Source organism: Aspergillus uvarum, assembly GCF_003184745.1.
Source record: "Aspergillus uvarum CBS 121591 unplaced genomic scaffold BO82scaffold_14, whole genome shotgun sequence".
NCBI lineage: Eukaryota > Fungi > Ascomycota > Eurotiomycetes > Eurotiales > Aspergillaceae > Aspergillus > Aspergillus uvarum.
Genome location: NW_020291311.1, coordinates 403,748 through 421,313, shown reverse-complemented (window position 1 = coordinate 421,313; position 17,566 = coordinate 403,748). Strand labels below are relative to the sequence as shown.

The 17,566-nt window shown below is 52.5% G+C and overlaps 4 protein-coding genes across 4 annotated transcripts; 2 read left to right on the top strand and 2 right to left on the bottom strand.

Annotated features, from left to right (window-relative positions):
- Positions 1–1,972: 1,972 nt before the first annotated feature.
- BO82DRAFT_390637 (phosphoinositide binding protein ATG18) lies at positions 1,973–4,407 on the bottom strand. Its single transcript, XM_025638527.1, has 5 exons — positions 4,016–4,407; positions 3,800–3,954; positions 3,506–3,665; positions 2,572–3,451; positions 1,973–2,509 (listed from the first exon to the last, which is right to left on the bottom strand). The coding sequence occupies exons 1-5, from the start codon at positions 4,065–4,067 to the stop codon at positions 2,461–2,463; spliced, it is 1,296 nt and encodes a 431-aa protein (XP_025494061.1). The 5' UTR covers positions 4,068–4,407; the 3' UTR covers positions 1,973–2,460.
- Positions 4,408–4,636: 229 nt separating this feature from the next.
- On the top strand, positions 4,637–8,622 carry BO82DRAFT_305951 (tRNA methyltransferase PPM2; the record flags this gene model as incomplete). The annotated part of the gene is made up of 6 exons (XM_025632237.1): positions 4,637–4,744; positions 4,868–5,085; positions 5,152–5,516; positions 5,582–7,272; positions 7,349–7,639; positions 7,734–8,622. 6 exons carry the CDS (start codon positions 4,637–4,639, stop codon positions 8,190–8,192), a joined length of 3,132 nt encoding a protein of 1,043 aa, XP_025494060.1. The 3' UTR covers positions 8,193–8,622.
- Positions 8,623–11,697: 3,075 nt separating this feature from the next.
- pps1 (tyrosine/serine/threonine protein phosphatase PPS1) lies at positions 11,698–13,995 on the top strand (the record flags this gene model as incomplete). Its single annotated transcript, XM_025639170.1, has 6 exons — positions 11,698–12,448; positions 12,499–12,585; positions 12,634–13,530; positions 13,583–13,703; positions 13,755–13,811; positions 13,872–13,995. 6 exons carry the CDS (start codon positions 11,698–11,700, stop codon positions 13,993–13,995), a joined length of 2,037 nt encoding a protein of 678 aa, XP_025494059.1.
- An 884-nt stretch (positions 13,996–14,879) lies between these two features.
- Positions 14,880–17,505, bottom strand: BO82DRAFT_430665 (mismatch repair ATPase MLH1; the record flags this gene model as incomplete). Its single annotated transcript, XM_025640633.1, has 4 exons — positions 14,880–16,802; positions 16,855–17,121; positions 17,170–17,349; positions 17,401–17,505. 4 exons carry the CDS (start codon positions 17,503–17,505, stop codon positions 14,982–14,984), a joined length of 2,373 nt encoding a protein of 790 aa, XP_025494058.1. The 3' UTR covers positions 14,880–14,981.
- Between the last annotated feature and the right edge of the window lie 61 nt (positions 17,506–17,566).

Below are 17,566 nucleotides of genomic sequence, written 5' to 3'. Positions count from 1 at the left end.
TGAAAAGATGCTCTGACAGAGATATCCGAAGTGGGACAGGTCGAACAGAATAAACCTTCACAGAGCAGGCGATGACGAGGGGGGTTGAATCATAAGCTTGTTGATGGGGAAGCAAAGGAAGCTCTCTCAGTTCCTCGCCGCTCGGGCGGGCGTTGCGCTCCTGTGGAGCTAGGCTGCTTATGTAAGGCCGCGCCGCCAAGCCTTCGACTCTAATAGAAGAATGAAACAATTCATGTATGTCAGCATCATTACGAGCAACACCCCTCAATTTATCCCCTACTCCTGCCTGGAGATACTGTAGGGTGAATTCCTCTACGATTATTTCGTGTGCTTAGATATTACTAGCACAATTGAAATCATTCTCATAGCTATACTGCACTAGTGCCAGCGATACATTTAATATCCCAATCATTTATATCACCAATGTGAATCACCTGAGACCTATTGATTGCAGCTGGAAAGCAGACGAAGAGGCACTTTTGAGGCATTTTCACCCGAAGAACAGCTTCTCAGTTGAGCGGTCTAGGAGTTTACAACCGCCTCGTTTGTATGAGCCATGTCTTCCTGTCCAGTTATGGATCGGACAGCATATCCGAGCTCCCGGAACACATAATTCGCAGAAACAACACTGATTATATCACTTCCGGTCATTCCTGGATGAGAACGCCTCTCAAATCGGAACTTGAGATGAGTCCCACGCTTCGAAACATTGCCCACAGTTCTTGCTTCTCCTCCCCAAGTCAATCTCTTGTTGGTCGTCAAAAGTACAGTTCCACGGATTGGCACCATGAAGACAAGCACTGTTTGTCGTCCAGGGCGTAGTCACCATCTCGTCATGCGACCTTAAGTCTACACCCGAACTTTGGCGCATGTTACACTGCAGGAAGCTGCGGGGATCCTACCTACTGGAGGGACAAAGCTGATACATATAAGCCCACTCCCTCATCTTCTCCTGTTCACAGCCCTGTTGATAATCATTATTGCTGGCCTTTACAACCATGGGTCGTCGCACTAGAAAACGCGACGAGGAAGCCAAGAAACGTCACGAGGAGGAGGCCAAGAAGCGTCATATCCAGAGCCTCTGCAATGCTTGCTGCATCCGCAGCCTGAATCCTTGTATTCGGTCGACTCTCTGCCACGCCGATGATTCGTTTCTCGAAGCATTGGTGTCAAAGGCGCAAATGCCTCATGAGATCGAGTCGTCGTCTGATGCCCGTATCTGCAGAAGAGATAATCAAGTCCTGTGAGCTGGATCGTTGTGTCAGCGTTATAAAACCACAATTAGGGCATCTAATTCATGTTTCATCCTAGGGGCCCAACGATCCAGGGAGGACCATACTCTCTAAGCTCAGGAGTTCCAGGGGAATCAAGGCACACAGAAGCTGCAGACCACAAAGCAATCCAATGATTCCCAGCAGCCTCGAAAACCTCATAGACCTCAGATGTCTCATCCTTCTGAGCGCCTGTGATTCAACGATCCAGGGAGGACTCTACTGTTCAGACTCAAGAGATCCCAGGTAAACAATGTACACCGAAGCTACAGACCACAAAGAAGCCCGTTGATGCCCACGAGCCCCAGACTTCCGAGAGCACTACTACCACAAGAAGAGTCGACAGCTCTGAGCTTCTCAGCAGAGCAGCAGCCACCTGCATCTCGTCCAGGATCTGTAGTCTCCTTGCTTCATGCGTGCCTTTGCTTAATCATTTGTACTAAAAGTGGGGTTTAGTTTTCGGTTTAATCTAGCTTACAACATTTCCGGGCAATTCGCGTGACTCTTGAATATGATTAGTTTTGTTGAATCTCAGGAGTACTCTCCCTGTCCCAACGGTATCTGCTATCTGTTTTACTACAGCGCTTACCCCAGTAGGAGCAGGATCGGTGGTCACTATTAGATCTCCGAAGGCTGGTGGTACCTCTGAAGCTCCCTCAACCCGTGGTTAATCATGATCCGGCCTGAGTGAGGAGCGATTTATGAAAGATGATGTTTCAATCAGGCAGACAATGAACACACCGAGAGCCGAGAGAGTGGGGAGATGGGAAGAGCCAAAAAGGAACATAAACTACAATTACCGGATACATACACACCAAACAACCCCTTCATAAGCCTCAATTCACCAGAAAAGAGGAGCGTACTCTGCAGCGCAGTTCGAAGTACAGTACACAACAGCCACAGCCACAACCACAGGTGAATTATAAGTCACATATATGATAAAATCCTCGGAAGTCTGGACAAAGGGAACCTAATTAAGTACCTGAAAAGAAGACGCAAGAAGAGACGGAGCGAAGAGATAGTGACTTGCACACGCAGACGGGCTTGATGTTGGGACAGACACAAAAGTTGAAATGCAGACGCTCAAAGAAAGAAAAAAAATGCGACTGGCTCATTAAACGACTGACTTGATTTAGCGAAGAAAGGCAAAGAAGAGCAAGAATCGAAATGAATGGTATCTAAGACAAATTCAATAATCCATGACTGAGTATCCCAATCGGTCATTCGCGTCGAGAACACTGCGTGGTTTGCATGTTTAGTATGGACTCCAGCTTGTGGACGAAAACAGGACAAAACTTACGAGTATTGCTTGGTCAACGTTCCCTCACCACCTTTCGAGAGGTCGATGCTGAAGACGTAGAAGTTTCCGTCACTGGTCACAACCATCACCTGAGGCGTGTTGGTGCTCATTGCAACGACACTGCGGAGCGGACCAGTGTTGCCGTTGGTGCCGGGGCCCTGGTTGGATTTGGGCAGTTTGATCCACGCGAAGTCACGAGCGGGCTCCCACATCTCGCTGACACCCTTGGGAAGATACCCGCCAACCTTCGCAGCAAATGAGCTGCCGACATTTTGTGAGGTGCGCCGGATGATCCCCATTAAGGTTCCATTGTGCTTCCTGGAAGCAAGCTCAGAAGAGCCCGACTCTCCGCCAGCATCGTCCGGGTCCGAGGATTGGCCAAAGGAGCTCTGACTATATCTCCTGTCCGCAGCAGTGGGCGAAGACAATGACGGAGTGGTGTGTGGTGACTGAGACTGCTGGCTCAATTTGAACAGATGGATGGTCTCGGTAGAGGAAGATACGCAGAGAAGTGTTGAGGTGGTATTGAACGACATGCTGTAGATCCTAGACGGTATCGATCCACGCCGGAACTGATATAGCTTGTGACCGTCAGGGACGGAAAACACTCGAATGATAGTTCCTTTGTCGGAGGCGGTGGCGATCAGTGTACCATCGCTGTTAAGTGTGATACATGCCAGTGGAGATCGATGCGCTTCGATAACGTTAATAGCTTCCAGCTTCAAGGTGTCGAAAATCAGAACTTCACCACTCGTAGGTGAAACATGTGTTGTGCCGGGGGGCGCATGAGAAGGGGGAGTGAATGACGAGGGTGGCGCCTTCTGTGGAAGAGGATACGCGAGGTAGCAATTGTCAGAGGAGGGAGATAGGGCGCAGATTGCTAAGTAAGATTAGACCACACATAAGGAATGCGCAGCGACGAGCGTTGTCTTACCATTTGGGTTCGGGGAAGTCTCAATGGTATACAATAGCTTCATCGTCTGAATATCATAGAGGTAGATCTGATCCTCCAGAACTATGACAAGTCGTTTGCGATTCAGCTTGACCGCGAGCACGGTGGTAGGAAATGTCAACTCGCATATCGTCGACTGGCGCTATAGGTGGGACCGAGAAAGAAGGTGTTAGCCAAATACGTCATGCGCGCAAGGTAGCAGACAAAGCGAGTATCTCTTCAAGGTACATCAACCTTGCGAAACCCAACAAATGTGCACAAGGCTGTCGTACGAACCTTGGTATTAGTTATTTGAAGGCGACGTGGTGACAAGATCAGCGCAACCAGGGATGTCGAGAAAAGCATCTCAATAATAGCAATGTTCCCTTCCTTCGTCTCATAGCTTTTTGCGAAAGGATCCGTGGTGAAGATACGAAATCCCTTGGAAGTCGCTGATAAGTGTCAAGAGATATTCCATGGGTCAAGCTGGGGTATAATCCGAGGGGCTCTTACCGACGGCCAGATAACTATAGTCCTGGTTGAACGTCACGAAATTCATCGCCATCTTGTCTGTGCCGATCGCTGTGATCGACCGTGTCCCACCCCGCGCAACAAATCTATAATCGTATGAATTGTCGGCTATGTAAGGCGACCGGAGAAACCAGCGATGCAAGACACTCGATTTGAACTGAGGCAACTGCGGGGCTTAGACAAGCTTCAGTGTTGCTGAATGGAGGGGCTAAACAGATCCCGTCCTAGGACCGCTTCCGTCACAGCTGGTGATGTTCGCCTTGCATATCTCGTGGGTGCTGGTGGTAAAGACGCAAGATAGACTTTGACGATCGATGAGAGCCAAGCAGAAAAGCGATTGCAAATTGACAATAATAGTGAGGGGTGGATGAGTAGCGGACTGGTTGGATGAGGGATCGGAGAACAGCCGTTCGTTCGTCTTTGCCGCGGTTTGCGTCAGGCGCGGCAAGCGAGCACCTGACGCTCGGGCCACACCTTGATCGCCCGCCGCCGCTCCGATTAATTACAGTACGTACGGAGACTAGTCTGAAATATTATTCCATCCCGCTTTCTTCTCTTCGATCATTTTCTTTCGGTGTCTTGCAGAACCCCCAACAATCGCCTATGATGACGGCGAAGAAGGAAGCTAGCCCTGCGGCGGCTTCTACCAAGAAGCCTGTGATGGCGCCAGTTCTCTCCAAGGCCGAGAAAGAGGCCGATCTGGTCATGGGAGTAAGTTCTATCCATTCCGTCGCGGGGTTGCTACTATGCGCCAGCGCCGATAGTTGGCCACGATCTACATTGTCCACCAATGTATTCCGTCTATGCTATAGATTCCGAGCCTGACTCTTTTAGACCAACAATAGCAGTATCGTGTCGAAACGCAGTGTCGAGATGCTCTACTACCCTAAACCGCATTACTTCCGGTATTTCGTGAAGAAGCCTCAGCGCCGGTCGCCGTTGATCAACCGTGGCTATTGGCTCCGTATGCACGCAATGGCCGAGACAGTGCGCAAATTCATGGCGGAACCCTCTGGCAAGCCGAAATTCGTCCTGAACCTGGGATGTGGATTGTGAGTCGTAGTCGAAGGAAACTGCCCGACGTGCTGGAATCGGTATACTAAGTCGGGGTGTCGTAGTGATCCTCTACCGTTCATTCTCCTCAACACCGAAAAGTCCCTTTGTAAAGATACGCGGTTCGTGGATATCGATTACGAGAAGCTCATGCTCAATAAGAAAACGGCCATTAGGAGGACCGAGGAGATCACGCAGCTCCTCGAAAATGTAGAGTTCCTGCCGGATGAGAGTGCGATCCAGATCCAGAGCGAGCATTACATTGCCATCGGCTGTGATCTGAAGAACTTGAAGAAGCTGGACGATGTCCTGCGCAAAGAGGTCCTTCCGGCCGAGTGCTCGGTTCTTTTCCTCGCGGAGGTCTCTTTGACGTACATGGACGTCAAGTCTGCCAATGAAGTTTTAAAATGGGCTGCGCAGCTGAACAATGGTTAGGCAAACCGACTGAGCCCCTCTGGAAAGATTGCGTCTAGTTGCTGACGCCAAGTTTGAAAGATGCCCGATTCTGCATACTGGAGCAGTTCTTCCCCGACGGACCAGACCATCCTTTCGCGTCAACCATGATGAAACACTTCAAGAAGCTCGGCGCGCCTCTCTTCTCGATCCACGAATATCCTTCATTAAACGAACAAGAGCAGCGGTTCAAGAATGCCGGGTGGCAGCATGCACACGCAAGGAGTCTCTGGGATATCTGGTCAGATGACAGTTTCGTGAGCAAGTCGCTGCGGCGTTCTCTGGACGAGGTCGAACCGTTTGACGAGTGGGAGGAGTTCGCGCTCTTCTCATCCCACTATTTCCTCTTAATCGCCTCGACCCAGGATGGATTCTTGGTGCCGACCACTGAACAGACCGAACTTTCCGCCTCTGCGGCCAACGTATCGAACGAGTTCGAACTAGTCCACACTGCAGGAGTCGGACAAAGAAGGTTTGGGGCGCTTATTGCAGACGAAGACAGCACTATTGGGTACCACGCTGGACTAGGACGGCAGACGCGATTGGCAACTACCGATCTGTACTCCAAATCCAAGGATGCTGTGAAGCCTCATTGGCCGTTCCCTCCGCGTGACGTCTCTGCCCGAATGTGTCACACAATCACCCACCTCTCTGGTAGCGATTGTTTGCTTGTCGGAGGTCGAGCTTCGCCAGCCGCAGGGTTTCAAGATTGCTGGGTAAGACAAGGTGATCAGTGGCGCCCGACCGACAGTCTCCCGACGGCGAGGTTCAGACACAGTGCGACGCGAGTGGCGTTCGACTCGGACCATGTCCTCGTATACGGTGGGAAGACTAGCGATGGCACTACCCTTAATACCTGGTTGGTGTGGAGCAACAACGGGGACGGATGGCTACCAGTTGAGATCAGCGGCGGAAACCCCGGGGCTCGATTCGGCGCTTGCCTAGCAAACATCGACAACGCCTCCGGCGTCTTATTCGGCGGGATGAGTGAGGATGGGGTCATCCTGGAAGACTTCTGGACCTGGACATTGCACCGCCGTGGCGAACGGTCCTTCTGCCTGGAGGTCAAGGATCAAACCAAAGAAATTCGAGAGCTCTCGCCCCTTGCCGGTAGCCTCAGCCGCTTCGGTGCGACCGCCAGCCAGACTTCGTGGGGACTAGTGATTGCTGGTGGCAGCATTCCTCGTCAGAATGTACCTGCTCATCAGGAGCTGTTACTTCTCAATCTCAAGGAGCTCGCCACCCAGCTTCGCAGCGGGTCTCCTTCGTCGTCGAGCCCCAACATTCTGTCTACTATAGGACTGGGAAGAGACTGCGGAGCACCCAGGCCTCTACTAGTGGGTCATGCCTCTTATGCAGTAGACGGGGATCGGGTCCTCCTGCTAGGCGGCGGTGCTGTTTGCTTCTCTTTCGGAACATTCTGGACGGAGGGCACCTGGCTGTTGAAGCGCGCCGACTCGAGCATTGGCAACGAATGGACATTGGTCCCTGAGACAGTTACGCCTCCAAAAGTAGAGGGACTGCCGACGACCTCGTCCAATGCCAACTTCGACACTACAACCACAACAAAGGATGTAACGCCCATTCCTCGCGTCCAGATCCAAACCGCTGCCCAATTCCAACAGATCCTCGCCGAGGGAAAGCCCGTCATCATAGAAGGATCGGATATCGGGCCGTGCACTCACCTCTGGACCAAGGAATATCTAGCAAACGCGGTGGGCAGAGACCGGAAGGTATGTACTGTACCTGAACCTTCACGCCTTCAGCTAGTACAAGTTGAACTCAAACTAAAACCCCCGGTAAAATTAGGTTGTCGTGCATGAGGCTGAGTCCGAGCACATGAGTTTCCAGACGAAGAACTTCGCCTACACGACCAAAGAGTTTGGCACGTTCCTGGACGAGGTGCATGCGGGGGGGCGCCAATACCTGCGCAGCATCTCGGCGGACCAGCCCACGAAACTGCCCGCCAACCTGGCCGTGGACTTTGCGGGACTGAAGGAGGATTTTCGCCTGCCCGACGCCTTCTCGGTTGTTTCGGAGAACGCGCATAGTTCCCCGCTGCGGATCTCAGGGCCCGTCACATTGTGGCTTCATTACGACGTAAGTTTGTACTTCTCTTCGGTCTTGGTAGAAGAGAGAAACGAAGGCCCAATGCTCCCCAAACAAAGATGACTAACCACCAAGCCAAAAACAGGTCATGGCGAACGTCCTCTGCCAAGTCCGCGGCGACAAGCGACTGATCCTCTACCCGCCCAGCGACGTCCAGTACCTCCAGGTCCCGGCCGGCGCCTCCAGCTCGACCCTCAACGTCTTCCAGAGCGACGGCAACGCAATCGCCGCGATCCCACACACCTCCCCGCACGAAGCGCAACTCCGCGCAGGCGACATCCTCTTCCTGCCCCCGCTGTGGCTGCACACGGCCAGCCCCGCGAAGGACCAGGTCAGCGTGGCCGTGAACGTCTTCTTCCGCAACCTGAGCCGCGGCTATGCGGCCGGGCGGGACGTCTACGGGAACCGGGATCTGCAGGCCTACGAGAAGGCCAGGGCCGACGTGCAGAAGATCGCGCGCTCGTTCGACGGCGTCCCGGCTGACATGGCGCGGTTTTACTTGTTGCGGTTGGCGGGAGAGTTGAGGGAGATGGCGGAGCGGTGATTTCCTTGGATGTACAGTATCGGATGTATCACCTAGATGATGGAAGGAAATAGATTGTTTGTCTGGTTGCATTATTGGTTTTTGGGTTGGGCCGTGGGGGGGGGTGGTTGGCAGTAAACCCGAATTGAGGATTTCAGTCCACGAATTTGTTGTTGTGGTTGTGATGGTGGTGGTGTCGTTTCGGTTGATCACGTTAGCAACAAATCCACACCCGCAGAAAGCAAGAGGGGGGTGGAGCAGGGAGGAGCCAGTGTATGTGTAAAAGATACAGGAGAGGAGGGCGGAATGAGAAGGTGATTCGGGCCACGAACACCATGCCCTCTACCTCCCTCTTTTCCCTCCCTAGGTTTGCGCCTCCTCATCCCTAGCCCTAACTAGTATACTTCTTCCTTCAACAACGCTCATCCCTCCACCTGCAATGCAAGCCCGCTTGCTGCGAACACGAAGTCGCCCGAAACGGGGGGCAATCCGGCAGCAGTGAAAACTGTACATATGTGTGTGGGACGCACGCACGCACATATATATATATATGTATACGTCTTCCATCAGTTCAGGTAGATATGTATGAGTATGTATAACGTCTCGGATATACTTCCAGGTGGCGCCAGTAGGCCCAGTGCCCTCCACACAGTAGTAAAACAGGCTAGGCTAGCACACTGCAAGGCATCAAGACTCGACTCCCGAGTCGAGGGGTGGAGCCAACAGCTGGATGGGTCCGTGCTTTTTTTCGGGCCATATTTGACGTCTATTTAGGTACTAGGCTGGCGGCAACTGGAGATGCATAGCAGATGCCCGATTGTACTAGCCCTGGGGTGGGTTTCAGGTTTCTGGGAGGTATGAGGAGTTCTGGCGGGACTATAGGCTGGGTTGCTTGGAGGGATTGATTACGACAGTACTCGTAGGTGAGAGATGGGGGTATACAGCGATTAGTCGATCTTGGGATAATTTAGGTGGTTCGCGGCGATACGCGGTCTTGTCGTCATGAGTTAATTTAGAAGTCGATGATCGCGTGCTCCCGGAGAAGGCTAGGGGATGTTTTGTGGTGGAAGTTAGAGACTATAGAACAGGAAAAACACAAACGATCCTACATGTGAACCCCGCACGCTGCACTGTTAGTCCCATGCAAGGTCCCAGCAAACCAGGATGTGGATTTATAAGGTCGGGAGCGAGAAGGAAAAAGTATTGATGGGGAGAGAAGGAAATATAGCGAGTATAGGCACTGAGTCCGTCAGTGGGAAGAAAAAGCACGGTGGTTAGTAAGCAGGGGCAGGCCGAGTTAATGTAGCACAACGGATTCATTCCAAGCGGACGCTATCCTGATCAATCGAAGAGCAGATGTGATCCTACTTTATCGGGACGATAAGTTAATCATCAAACGAGGGCGAAAAAGCTTTTGTAATCTCGATGTCATCGCTAATTCTATATTCTTTGAGCGCGCGTGGGACTGGTTGGACATTCCCCAAAACGGGTGGGGATCAAAGAACGCATGACTTGACCAGAACCATGGATGCTGAACCCGCTTCCCTTATTGAATCCGTTGTTCAAGAATGGAGAAGTAGATACCTTAGGGTAAAAAAAACCAGCTAATCACTTCTAACCACTCAATCATCGATACCATCCCAATCAGGACACTTCCTCCTTACTAGGGGGCCCTGCATGGTTGGCGAGGGGGGGAGGGGGGTGCTGAGGGTAAGAAGGAAACGATTTGGTTTGATTCGAGCCACTGTGTGAGCAAGTGTGTGTGTGTGTGTGTGTGTGTGTGTGTGTGCACGGCTTTGCTGCAGCTTTCCCTGTGTTGCCGTGTCACGTCTTGGTCCGACGGAGAGTCCAGGGTTTTATTGGATCTGTAGAGGAGTTCTTCCGCCTCCATCGGTTTGTTGTTGAGAGTCTTGCGTCAAGACTTTCCAGTCTGTTGCTTTGCATCTTGCTTCGTTTTTAAGAGGGGGTGGGGATGTCAGCTCCATAATGTGCGAATTTGGAAAGGAATGTTTATGATGATTGATGATCAGTCTGGTAAGGTGTGTGGTGTGTGTGGTGTTATCAAAGCGCCGCAATCTCTGGGCTGGAATGGCCTGGCCCCGAGGATTCATTGGCCGCAAACGGTATGTTGACTGGTACAGTTCGGTATGTGTAGTGTACTGTGCCTCGGTGGAGTTCTTCTGCCCGATCTCAAGGGCCCACTGGGTACAGATCGCATTCAATGGAACAGAAGATGTGCCGAGTTTCTTATCAGTATCAGTTGCTATAATGGTGGTGGTGGTGGTAGATGTCAAGAAGATGAAACTATGATGGTTGAATATTTTGAGGAAGAATGGGAGCAGTCAATAAAAATGGTGGTCAATAATTAAATAATACCAGTCATTATAAGAATCATGATAATGAATGAATGGAGTGGCGCTACAGGATGGTAACGGGAGGGGAGGGGGGGAAACTGGACAGTGGAGGCAGTCCCACCGCCCGTGCCAACTGCTCCGTGCCCACTGTTTAACTGTTCTAGTGCCCTTTACCCCTCCCCACCCCCGTATTATTATTGTTCAATCTGTACAACATCATCCTCTTCTTCCATCATCATTAATTTCCCTTTACTTTTCGTCTTCAACAACCACTTCTCACCCTCCTTCTCCTCCTTCCTACTCTCTTTAGTCTTCTTCTTTTTATTCCAGAACAGAAGCCCAAAATAACAAAACCAAATCAAGAAAAGAAGAAAAAAAGGCGGAGAAGAAACAAAGCCCAGGAGAGAGAAATCCAGGTGCAGAAATAATCCGGCCTGATTCTCAGTTGGGCCATTATTACTGCGTCTATCTATTTCTCTTTTCAGTTTATCTTCTCATTTGCCTCCCTCTCTCTCTTTTTGTCTTTCTCTTTCCCTCGATTCTTTCTCTCACTCACCCTCACTCTTCCACCCTCATCCAGGCTTTCTTTCTCACCTGCTCCACCCTTTCCCGCCGGCACAGAGCACTCGTGGTCAGCTTCCCGTATCATTTGTGGGGTTGGGCGCCTCCGAGGCTTGCTATCAGCGACTAGTCGGTGGGTATTCCTCCATGCCCACTTCCCACTCAGTTCCTTGATCTAAACCCGCCTCGATTGCACCCACAATCGATCGCCTGCCCGCTTGCTTGGTTCAAAGCCTTCCCTTATCTTTTCGACTTCTGCTTCACCTCCTGTCTCTTTGTTCCCGTTCACTTGCTGATACCGTCGGCTTCAATTAGATCATCATTGTAAACCTTATTGAACCATTTAAAGTCTGGCGTATGTCACCTTACTCCCCCCGACCCCACCTGTCATTCGATCGCGCGGAACATAATACGCTTGCTTGTTTTGGGGTTCATTGCGATTGCGGACTCATTGCTAACGGGAGATCTCTCCCGCAGATACCACCACATCGTCCGGGGCTGAACGCTGAGACCACTCAACACTAATGCACTACTGATTGGCTTCTTGTGGTGTAACAATTCGTCTTGGGTGCATACCTTCGCCCGCCGCAACCATTGGAGCAAATACCAGTATGGCGACAGTTGTGGTGCAGCAGCACACGCTGCGACATTCGACTCCCCCGCCATCGGGGATCACCCCCGCCTTGAATCTCAACAGAACCTCGTCGCCAATCCCAAACAAGCATCTGCCTGTGTGCCCGACGGGCCCTTCTCCCGTTTCCTCTCACATCTCTTCCCCCGCTGGAAGAAGCAACACTACCCTTCAGGCTCCCTCGCTCTTACACCCACCCGATGCATTCCTGCAACTCTCGCAGTCCCCTCCAATATATTCCTTAGACCGCGCAAGCTTGGCGGCTGCTTTGGACCATTGGGCCTCGCAGCCGTTACCAGATCCATCTCAGGTCTTCCCGTGGCTTCATGGGCTTCATCCCGACAATCATCTGCAGGTCGGCTTCTTCACCAATCGCCGGCGCTCCCTCAGGCGGCTTCCCAAATGCTGGCGAGGCATCACCATCGTAAAGGTCGGCGGAGACTTGAGCAGGGCACGCATCAAGGGTGCAGTGTCTCCGGATGAGGTGCTGGCTCCGTCAGGTAGAGAATTCTTTGCAGTAGACCCGCGGGAGGGCTTCTCAGTGCGCAACTTCCAGATACAAACTGCAAAGCTGGCTCCATTATCTGATATCATCGTTTATGGCGAGGATAATGTCAGTCAGAATCAGATTTTGGATATTGCGGCAAGACTGGCCACAGCACAATATCACTGGAGGCTCAAGAACGACCTCGAACAGAGCTTACCCTCGTACAACACATTTATCCTTGCTTGTGAGTTGAATCGGTCGGCGTATGCGAACATTAAACTAAGTCCCAAACAGGTCCCTTCTCTGAGATAGAAGCAAAGTCTCCGGGGCTGGTCGCTATCGGTAGTAATGGTCAGCTTACGAACCAGGTGATGGACTTCTGTAAGTAAACATCGCATTCGAATCAAGAGCGCAGCTAACCGCCCATAGTCCAATGGGAACGGTTCGAGATGTGCGAGATGTCTCGTGCATCCGAGATCTCAAGGAACATATGGCTGGGCCCGACATCCGACTATTTATTATTATCTGGGCCCGGTGGTTGCCCATCTGCGGAGACTTTCGACCTGCTGATCGAAACAAGCGAGCTAGCGAGCATTCCTGGGCCTCGTTTTCTGGCGAACCTCAACAAGCAGCTCGAAGAAGGACCACAGAAGTTGGAATTTCCCTCATCTGGATCGATCCTCGCACCTTCAAGTGAGACCCGAGAAGTTGATGACTTGGTGAACACGATCCGCTGGTTGTACTATTTGGCAAACCCGGATGAACCGGAGCACACTGTTGACGCCGATGGTGACATCGCAATGCCGCCTCTCAGCAGAAGGCCACACAAGATCCTGATTCATTGCCCCGACGGTTACACTGAGAGCTCACTCCTAGCAATTGCATACGTGATGTTCGCCGAAGGTATCTCCGCGCCCAATGCCTGGCTCCGTCTCCACAGTGAGAAAAAGCGAAACTTCTTTGCGTATCCCTCGGATGTCACGTTCTTGAGCAGCGTGCAAGGGAGGCTCTTGCAAGAGAGTCCGGCCACGAAGTCTCACAAACTTACCAGCCTTCCCGACCCGCAATGGTTTAGATATTGTGACGGCTCCCTGCCGAGTCGGATCTTGCCGTATATGTACCTTGGCAACCTCTCCCATGCGAACAATCCCGAAATGCTTTGGGAGCTCGGTATTCGTCGTGTTCTAAGTATTGGTGAATCGGTGACGTGGACTGCGTCCGAAACCAGGAAGATGGATCCAAAGAATGTGATGCACATTACTAAGGTCCAGGATAACGGCATCGATCCGTTGACTCAGGAGTTTGAAAAGTGCTTGGAATTCATCCGTAAGGGTCATCGTCACAGCAAGTAAGGCTATGTCGCTTACCTTTCTCTCAGGTCAAGGAAAACGCGATGGCATGGCTACTCTGGTTCATTGCCGTGTGGGAGTCTCACGCTCGGCTACCATCTGCATAGCCGAAGTAATGTCGTCTCTTAACTTGTCGTTCCCTAGAGCTTAGTAAGATTCGACAGAGATCACGCCTGATATAATTGCTAACATCCATGCTAGTTGCTTCGTTCGTGCGAGAAGACTCAATGTTATCATTCAACCGCACCTGCGTTTTGTGTAAGTCTTCCGAGCTTGCTACGGTCATTTGCCGTTCCGCCATGCTAACGGGATGCTCAGATATGAACTTCTCAAATGGGAGGAGTTGCAAGTACAAAAACGCAACAAGACGCCCAGAAGAGAACTAGAATGGCCGACTGTGGCCCGCGAGATTGCGCTTATGAACAAACCATATTCCCGATAGTGGAGCGACTCTGCATAGTATACATACACACCTCCTGCAGGAGCACCCCTGCAGACAAGTACGTACCTCGCCAGGCCCTGCTTTGCATGATGTATAGGAGGCTGCAATGCAACCAGGATCCGGCAAGAAGAAGAAGATTGCAGGGATCGTTCCCTCAGAGCCGGGAACACGCGCGCACACCTGCACAATTTTACCTTGATGACTGTTGAAACGGAATTTTACGAGGGCATGAACTGAACCGATCTAATGGAATTCCGCATTTTTTGTTTCTGCTTGGCGTTGGATGGGATTTGCTTCCCGCGTGAGAAGTAACTTGAATCTCTGTGGTTTCATCTGATACATGCATCCGGATATATGCTAGTGATGTATGAGATAATTATCTTTGTGTGTTCGGCTGGGTTGTGTGGGCGTCTGTGGTAATGGGACTTTTGTGCTGTGTGTTAGGTTTGGAAGCTTTTAGTGGTATTTCGTCTTGCCTACACTACCTCATTTGCTACCAGATGATGATTTCGATTGGAACTTGAGTTGATTAGATGGTGTCATGATGCTATCTGTAGGTATGGCTGATTCTCACAGTGTTGGAGCTCAACCTGTTTTGGGTAGTATTACTCTTACTTTCTGAAATGTGCTGTTGAGAGATAACCTTAATGTGCACGCAACATGTACTTGGGGTCAACGGTAGGATATCTGTTCAGTAGAACATGCTCCGTGCCACAGACTTGGCCTTCTTGCTAATTGTTTCTATAAACATCCATGATTGTACTGTGCCATTCCTTCTCATAGGTCTGCATAATGAATTCTTACATCAGCCCAAACAATACCTTACCATACCATAAAACCCTCGACCCTCGCCGTTCCACAGAAAAGACAACAGACCAACTAAACAAGGCCTCCCTATTCCTCGAGATACATACATCTACGACAACCCCCCAACACCACACCACCCCCACAGACCGAACACACCACAAGCAAGCAAAGGGGCGAAATCAACACCGCTCAAAAACCCGATACAGCCCCTTCAAATCCGCCACCTCAATCACCCCGCCCAACAGCCGCGTCGTCGCCACCAACCGGCCGCGCATCGCCGGGAACACGACGTGCTCCAGCATCCGGGCTATTTGCACGCGGCGCTGCTCTATGTACCTTTCTGTTTCGTGCTCTGCGGAGTTTTCCTGCGGGATGGATCGCTTCTCGGTAGAGTTGTCATCAGTTGGATCGGTAGGAGAGGGGAAGGTTTGCTCCCTCGCTGCTGCTCCTGCTGCTGCTCCTGATCCAGCTGTTTGTGCATGCTCCGCAGGCAGCGGCAACGGCAACGGCTCCGGGACATAAAACGCGGCCAACTCGCGCAGAAAGCTGCGGAAGCACGCTTCCTCGTTCGACCAGTCGACGTAGGGCCCCAGCCGCAGCAGGAACTTCGGGAGCTTGGCGAGACACGGCAGGTAGCCCTTCAGCAGCAGGGGCAGGGAGACGAGGGCGCCGTCCTCCGAGATTTGGAGGGAGAAGTACTCGTTTAGCATCTCGCGGCGCGCGAGGAGGGTTTGCGCGATGACTTCGGGGGCTTTGGTGTAGATTTCTGCGGCTGCTGTAGTCGATGGAATTGGGGGTGGGGGTGAGGTTGTGTTTTGGTGGTCGGCGGCTTCTTCGGCCTCAGCCTCGGCGGCGATGCGGAGCAGGTCGATGAGCTGCGGCGCGGGATCCAGGGTTATGACCCCGAAATTGCCGAAGTCGGTGAGGCCGATCTGGTAGAAGAACTCGTGGCTGAAGAGGCCGTAGTCCACCAGGTAGAGCTTCACGCCGCTTTGGATGGCGGCAATGCGCCGCCGTTCGTCGACCAGCCCCACGTACGTGAGCGCCGCGATGGTCTCGGTTAGCGTCGTGTGCATGCTGCTGCGCACGGCGGCGCGGAGGTTCTTGATGGAGGTGAGGGCGATGCGGAGGGGTTCGCGGGTTGTGGTTTCGTAGTGGAGGCCTTCTTCGTCGAGGACGGTCGTGGTGGTGGTGGGGTTTACGGCTGATGAGGTGGCGGCGGCGGCGGCGGCGGGCGTGAGCATGGAGGTGATCTTGCGGACTTTCGAGTCGGTGCGCACCAGGTTGTGTTCGTAGGGTTTCTTGGTGGTTGCTGGCGTTTTGGGGGTCTTCGGGGCCCCGATCGTCCCTCCACTGTCGTCATCGTCTGGTTCTTCGGCGTCGGCCGCCATGGTTCGCACGCCTGGGAGGAGGGTTTGCGTGAGGAAGGTCCGGCTGGAGTCAACCTGGGCCAGCCTGGAGCGGATGTCGGCGCAGATGCTTTCAATAATCTCGTCTTCGTTCAAAAAATTGACCTCGCGTTTCGTGGGGTGGACGTTGACGTCGACCCGTTGCGGTTCGATTTCTAGATCCAGATAGACGAAGGGGTGGCCACCCTTGGGGAGGAAATTCGCATATGTCTGCTCGATTGCTCGCTTCAGGGCGGTCGACTCGACCGAGCGGTGATTGATGAATAGCAGGATGACCGTGCGCTTGACATGATAGTTGGCGTTGGTAGCCAGGCCCGACGAGCGGAACCCGAGCTTATCGTCCTCGACCCGGAACTCCACGAGCTCGTTGGCCACGGCGCTGCCGTGGATCTGTCGGATCCGATCGATCGTGCTTGCGTTGGCCGGGGTGGAGATGCTGACGCCCGAGTCACCGTGTTTACGGCACGAGAAGGCCACCCCCGCGCAGTGGACGGAGTACCGTCCAACAACGTCCAGAATCTTGGCGTATTCTTCGCTCGCGGAGCGAAATGCTCGCCGTCTGGTTGGGACGTTGTAGAAGAGATCCTCAACCTACGCAGGTCAGCAATTTGTCCGCCAGGGGCTGCATTATCATCAAACGCACGGTGATCTGCGTGCCTCCGCGGCCGGCAGTGGCTTTGGGGGCAGCGCTTTGGCCGGGCTTCGCAGGAACAAGCTTGCCATCACTGTAAACCGCTTTCCAGGCACAGCTCGATCCGGCCGTCTTCGTAGTGACGGTCAGATGGGCGATGTGGCTGATACTTGCCAGGGCTTCGCCTCGGAAGCCGTAGGTGCCTATTGAGGTGAGGTCCTCGAAGGCCTTAAGCTTTGAAGTTGTAAACCGCTCGCAGAGGATGGGTAGGTCATCTCGCTTCGTTGGATTAGCGGATGGATGTCACGACATTCAGCACAAACTCACGTCGATGCCATGGCCGTTATCGGTAATCTGGAGTAGTTTCAGCCCGCCATCCTTGATCAGGATCTCAATGGAGGTCGAGCCAGCGTCGACGGCGTTTTCAATCAACTCCTTCAAGGCATGCATGGGAGCAACAATGATCTCTCCAGCTGCAATCTTGTTGACCACATCAGGGTCAAGGGCCTATGGTTGTGAGTATAGCATCGCTGGAGATGGTCCGGGTGAGCAACTGACCCTGATTCTCTTAGGCTTCTTCGGCTCATCATTCTGCTCGACCTCCTCTGCGGGCCTTTTGGTACCCCGTGGCTCGAACGTATCGATCTCCATATCAGGATCCATAGTGGCGGTCCTATTGACCAGGCGATGGCGGGACAGAGGGCTGAATGGTCTCGATCGATGA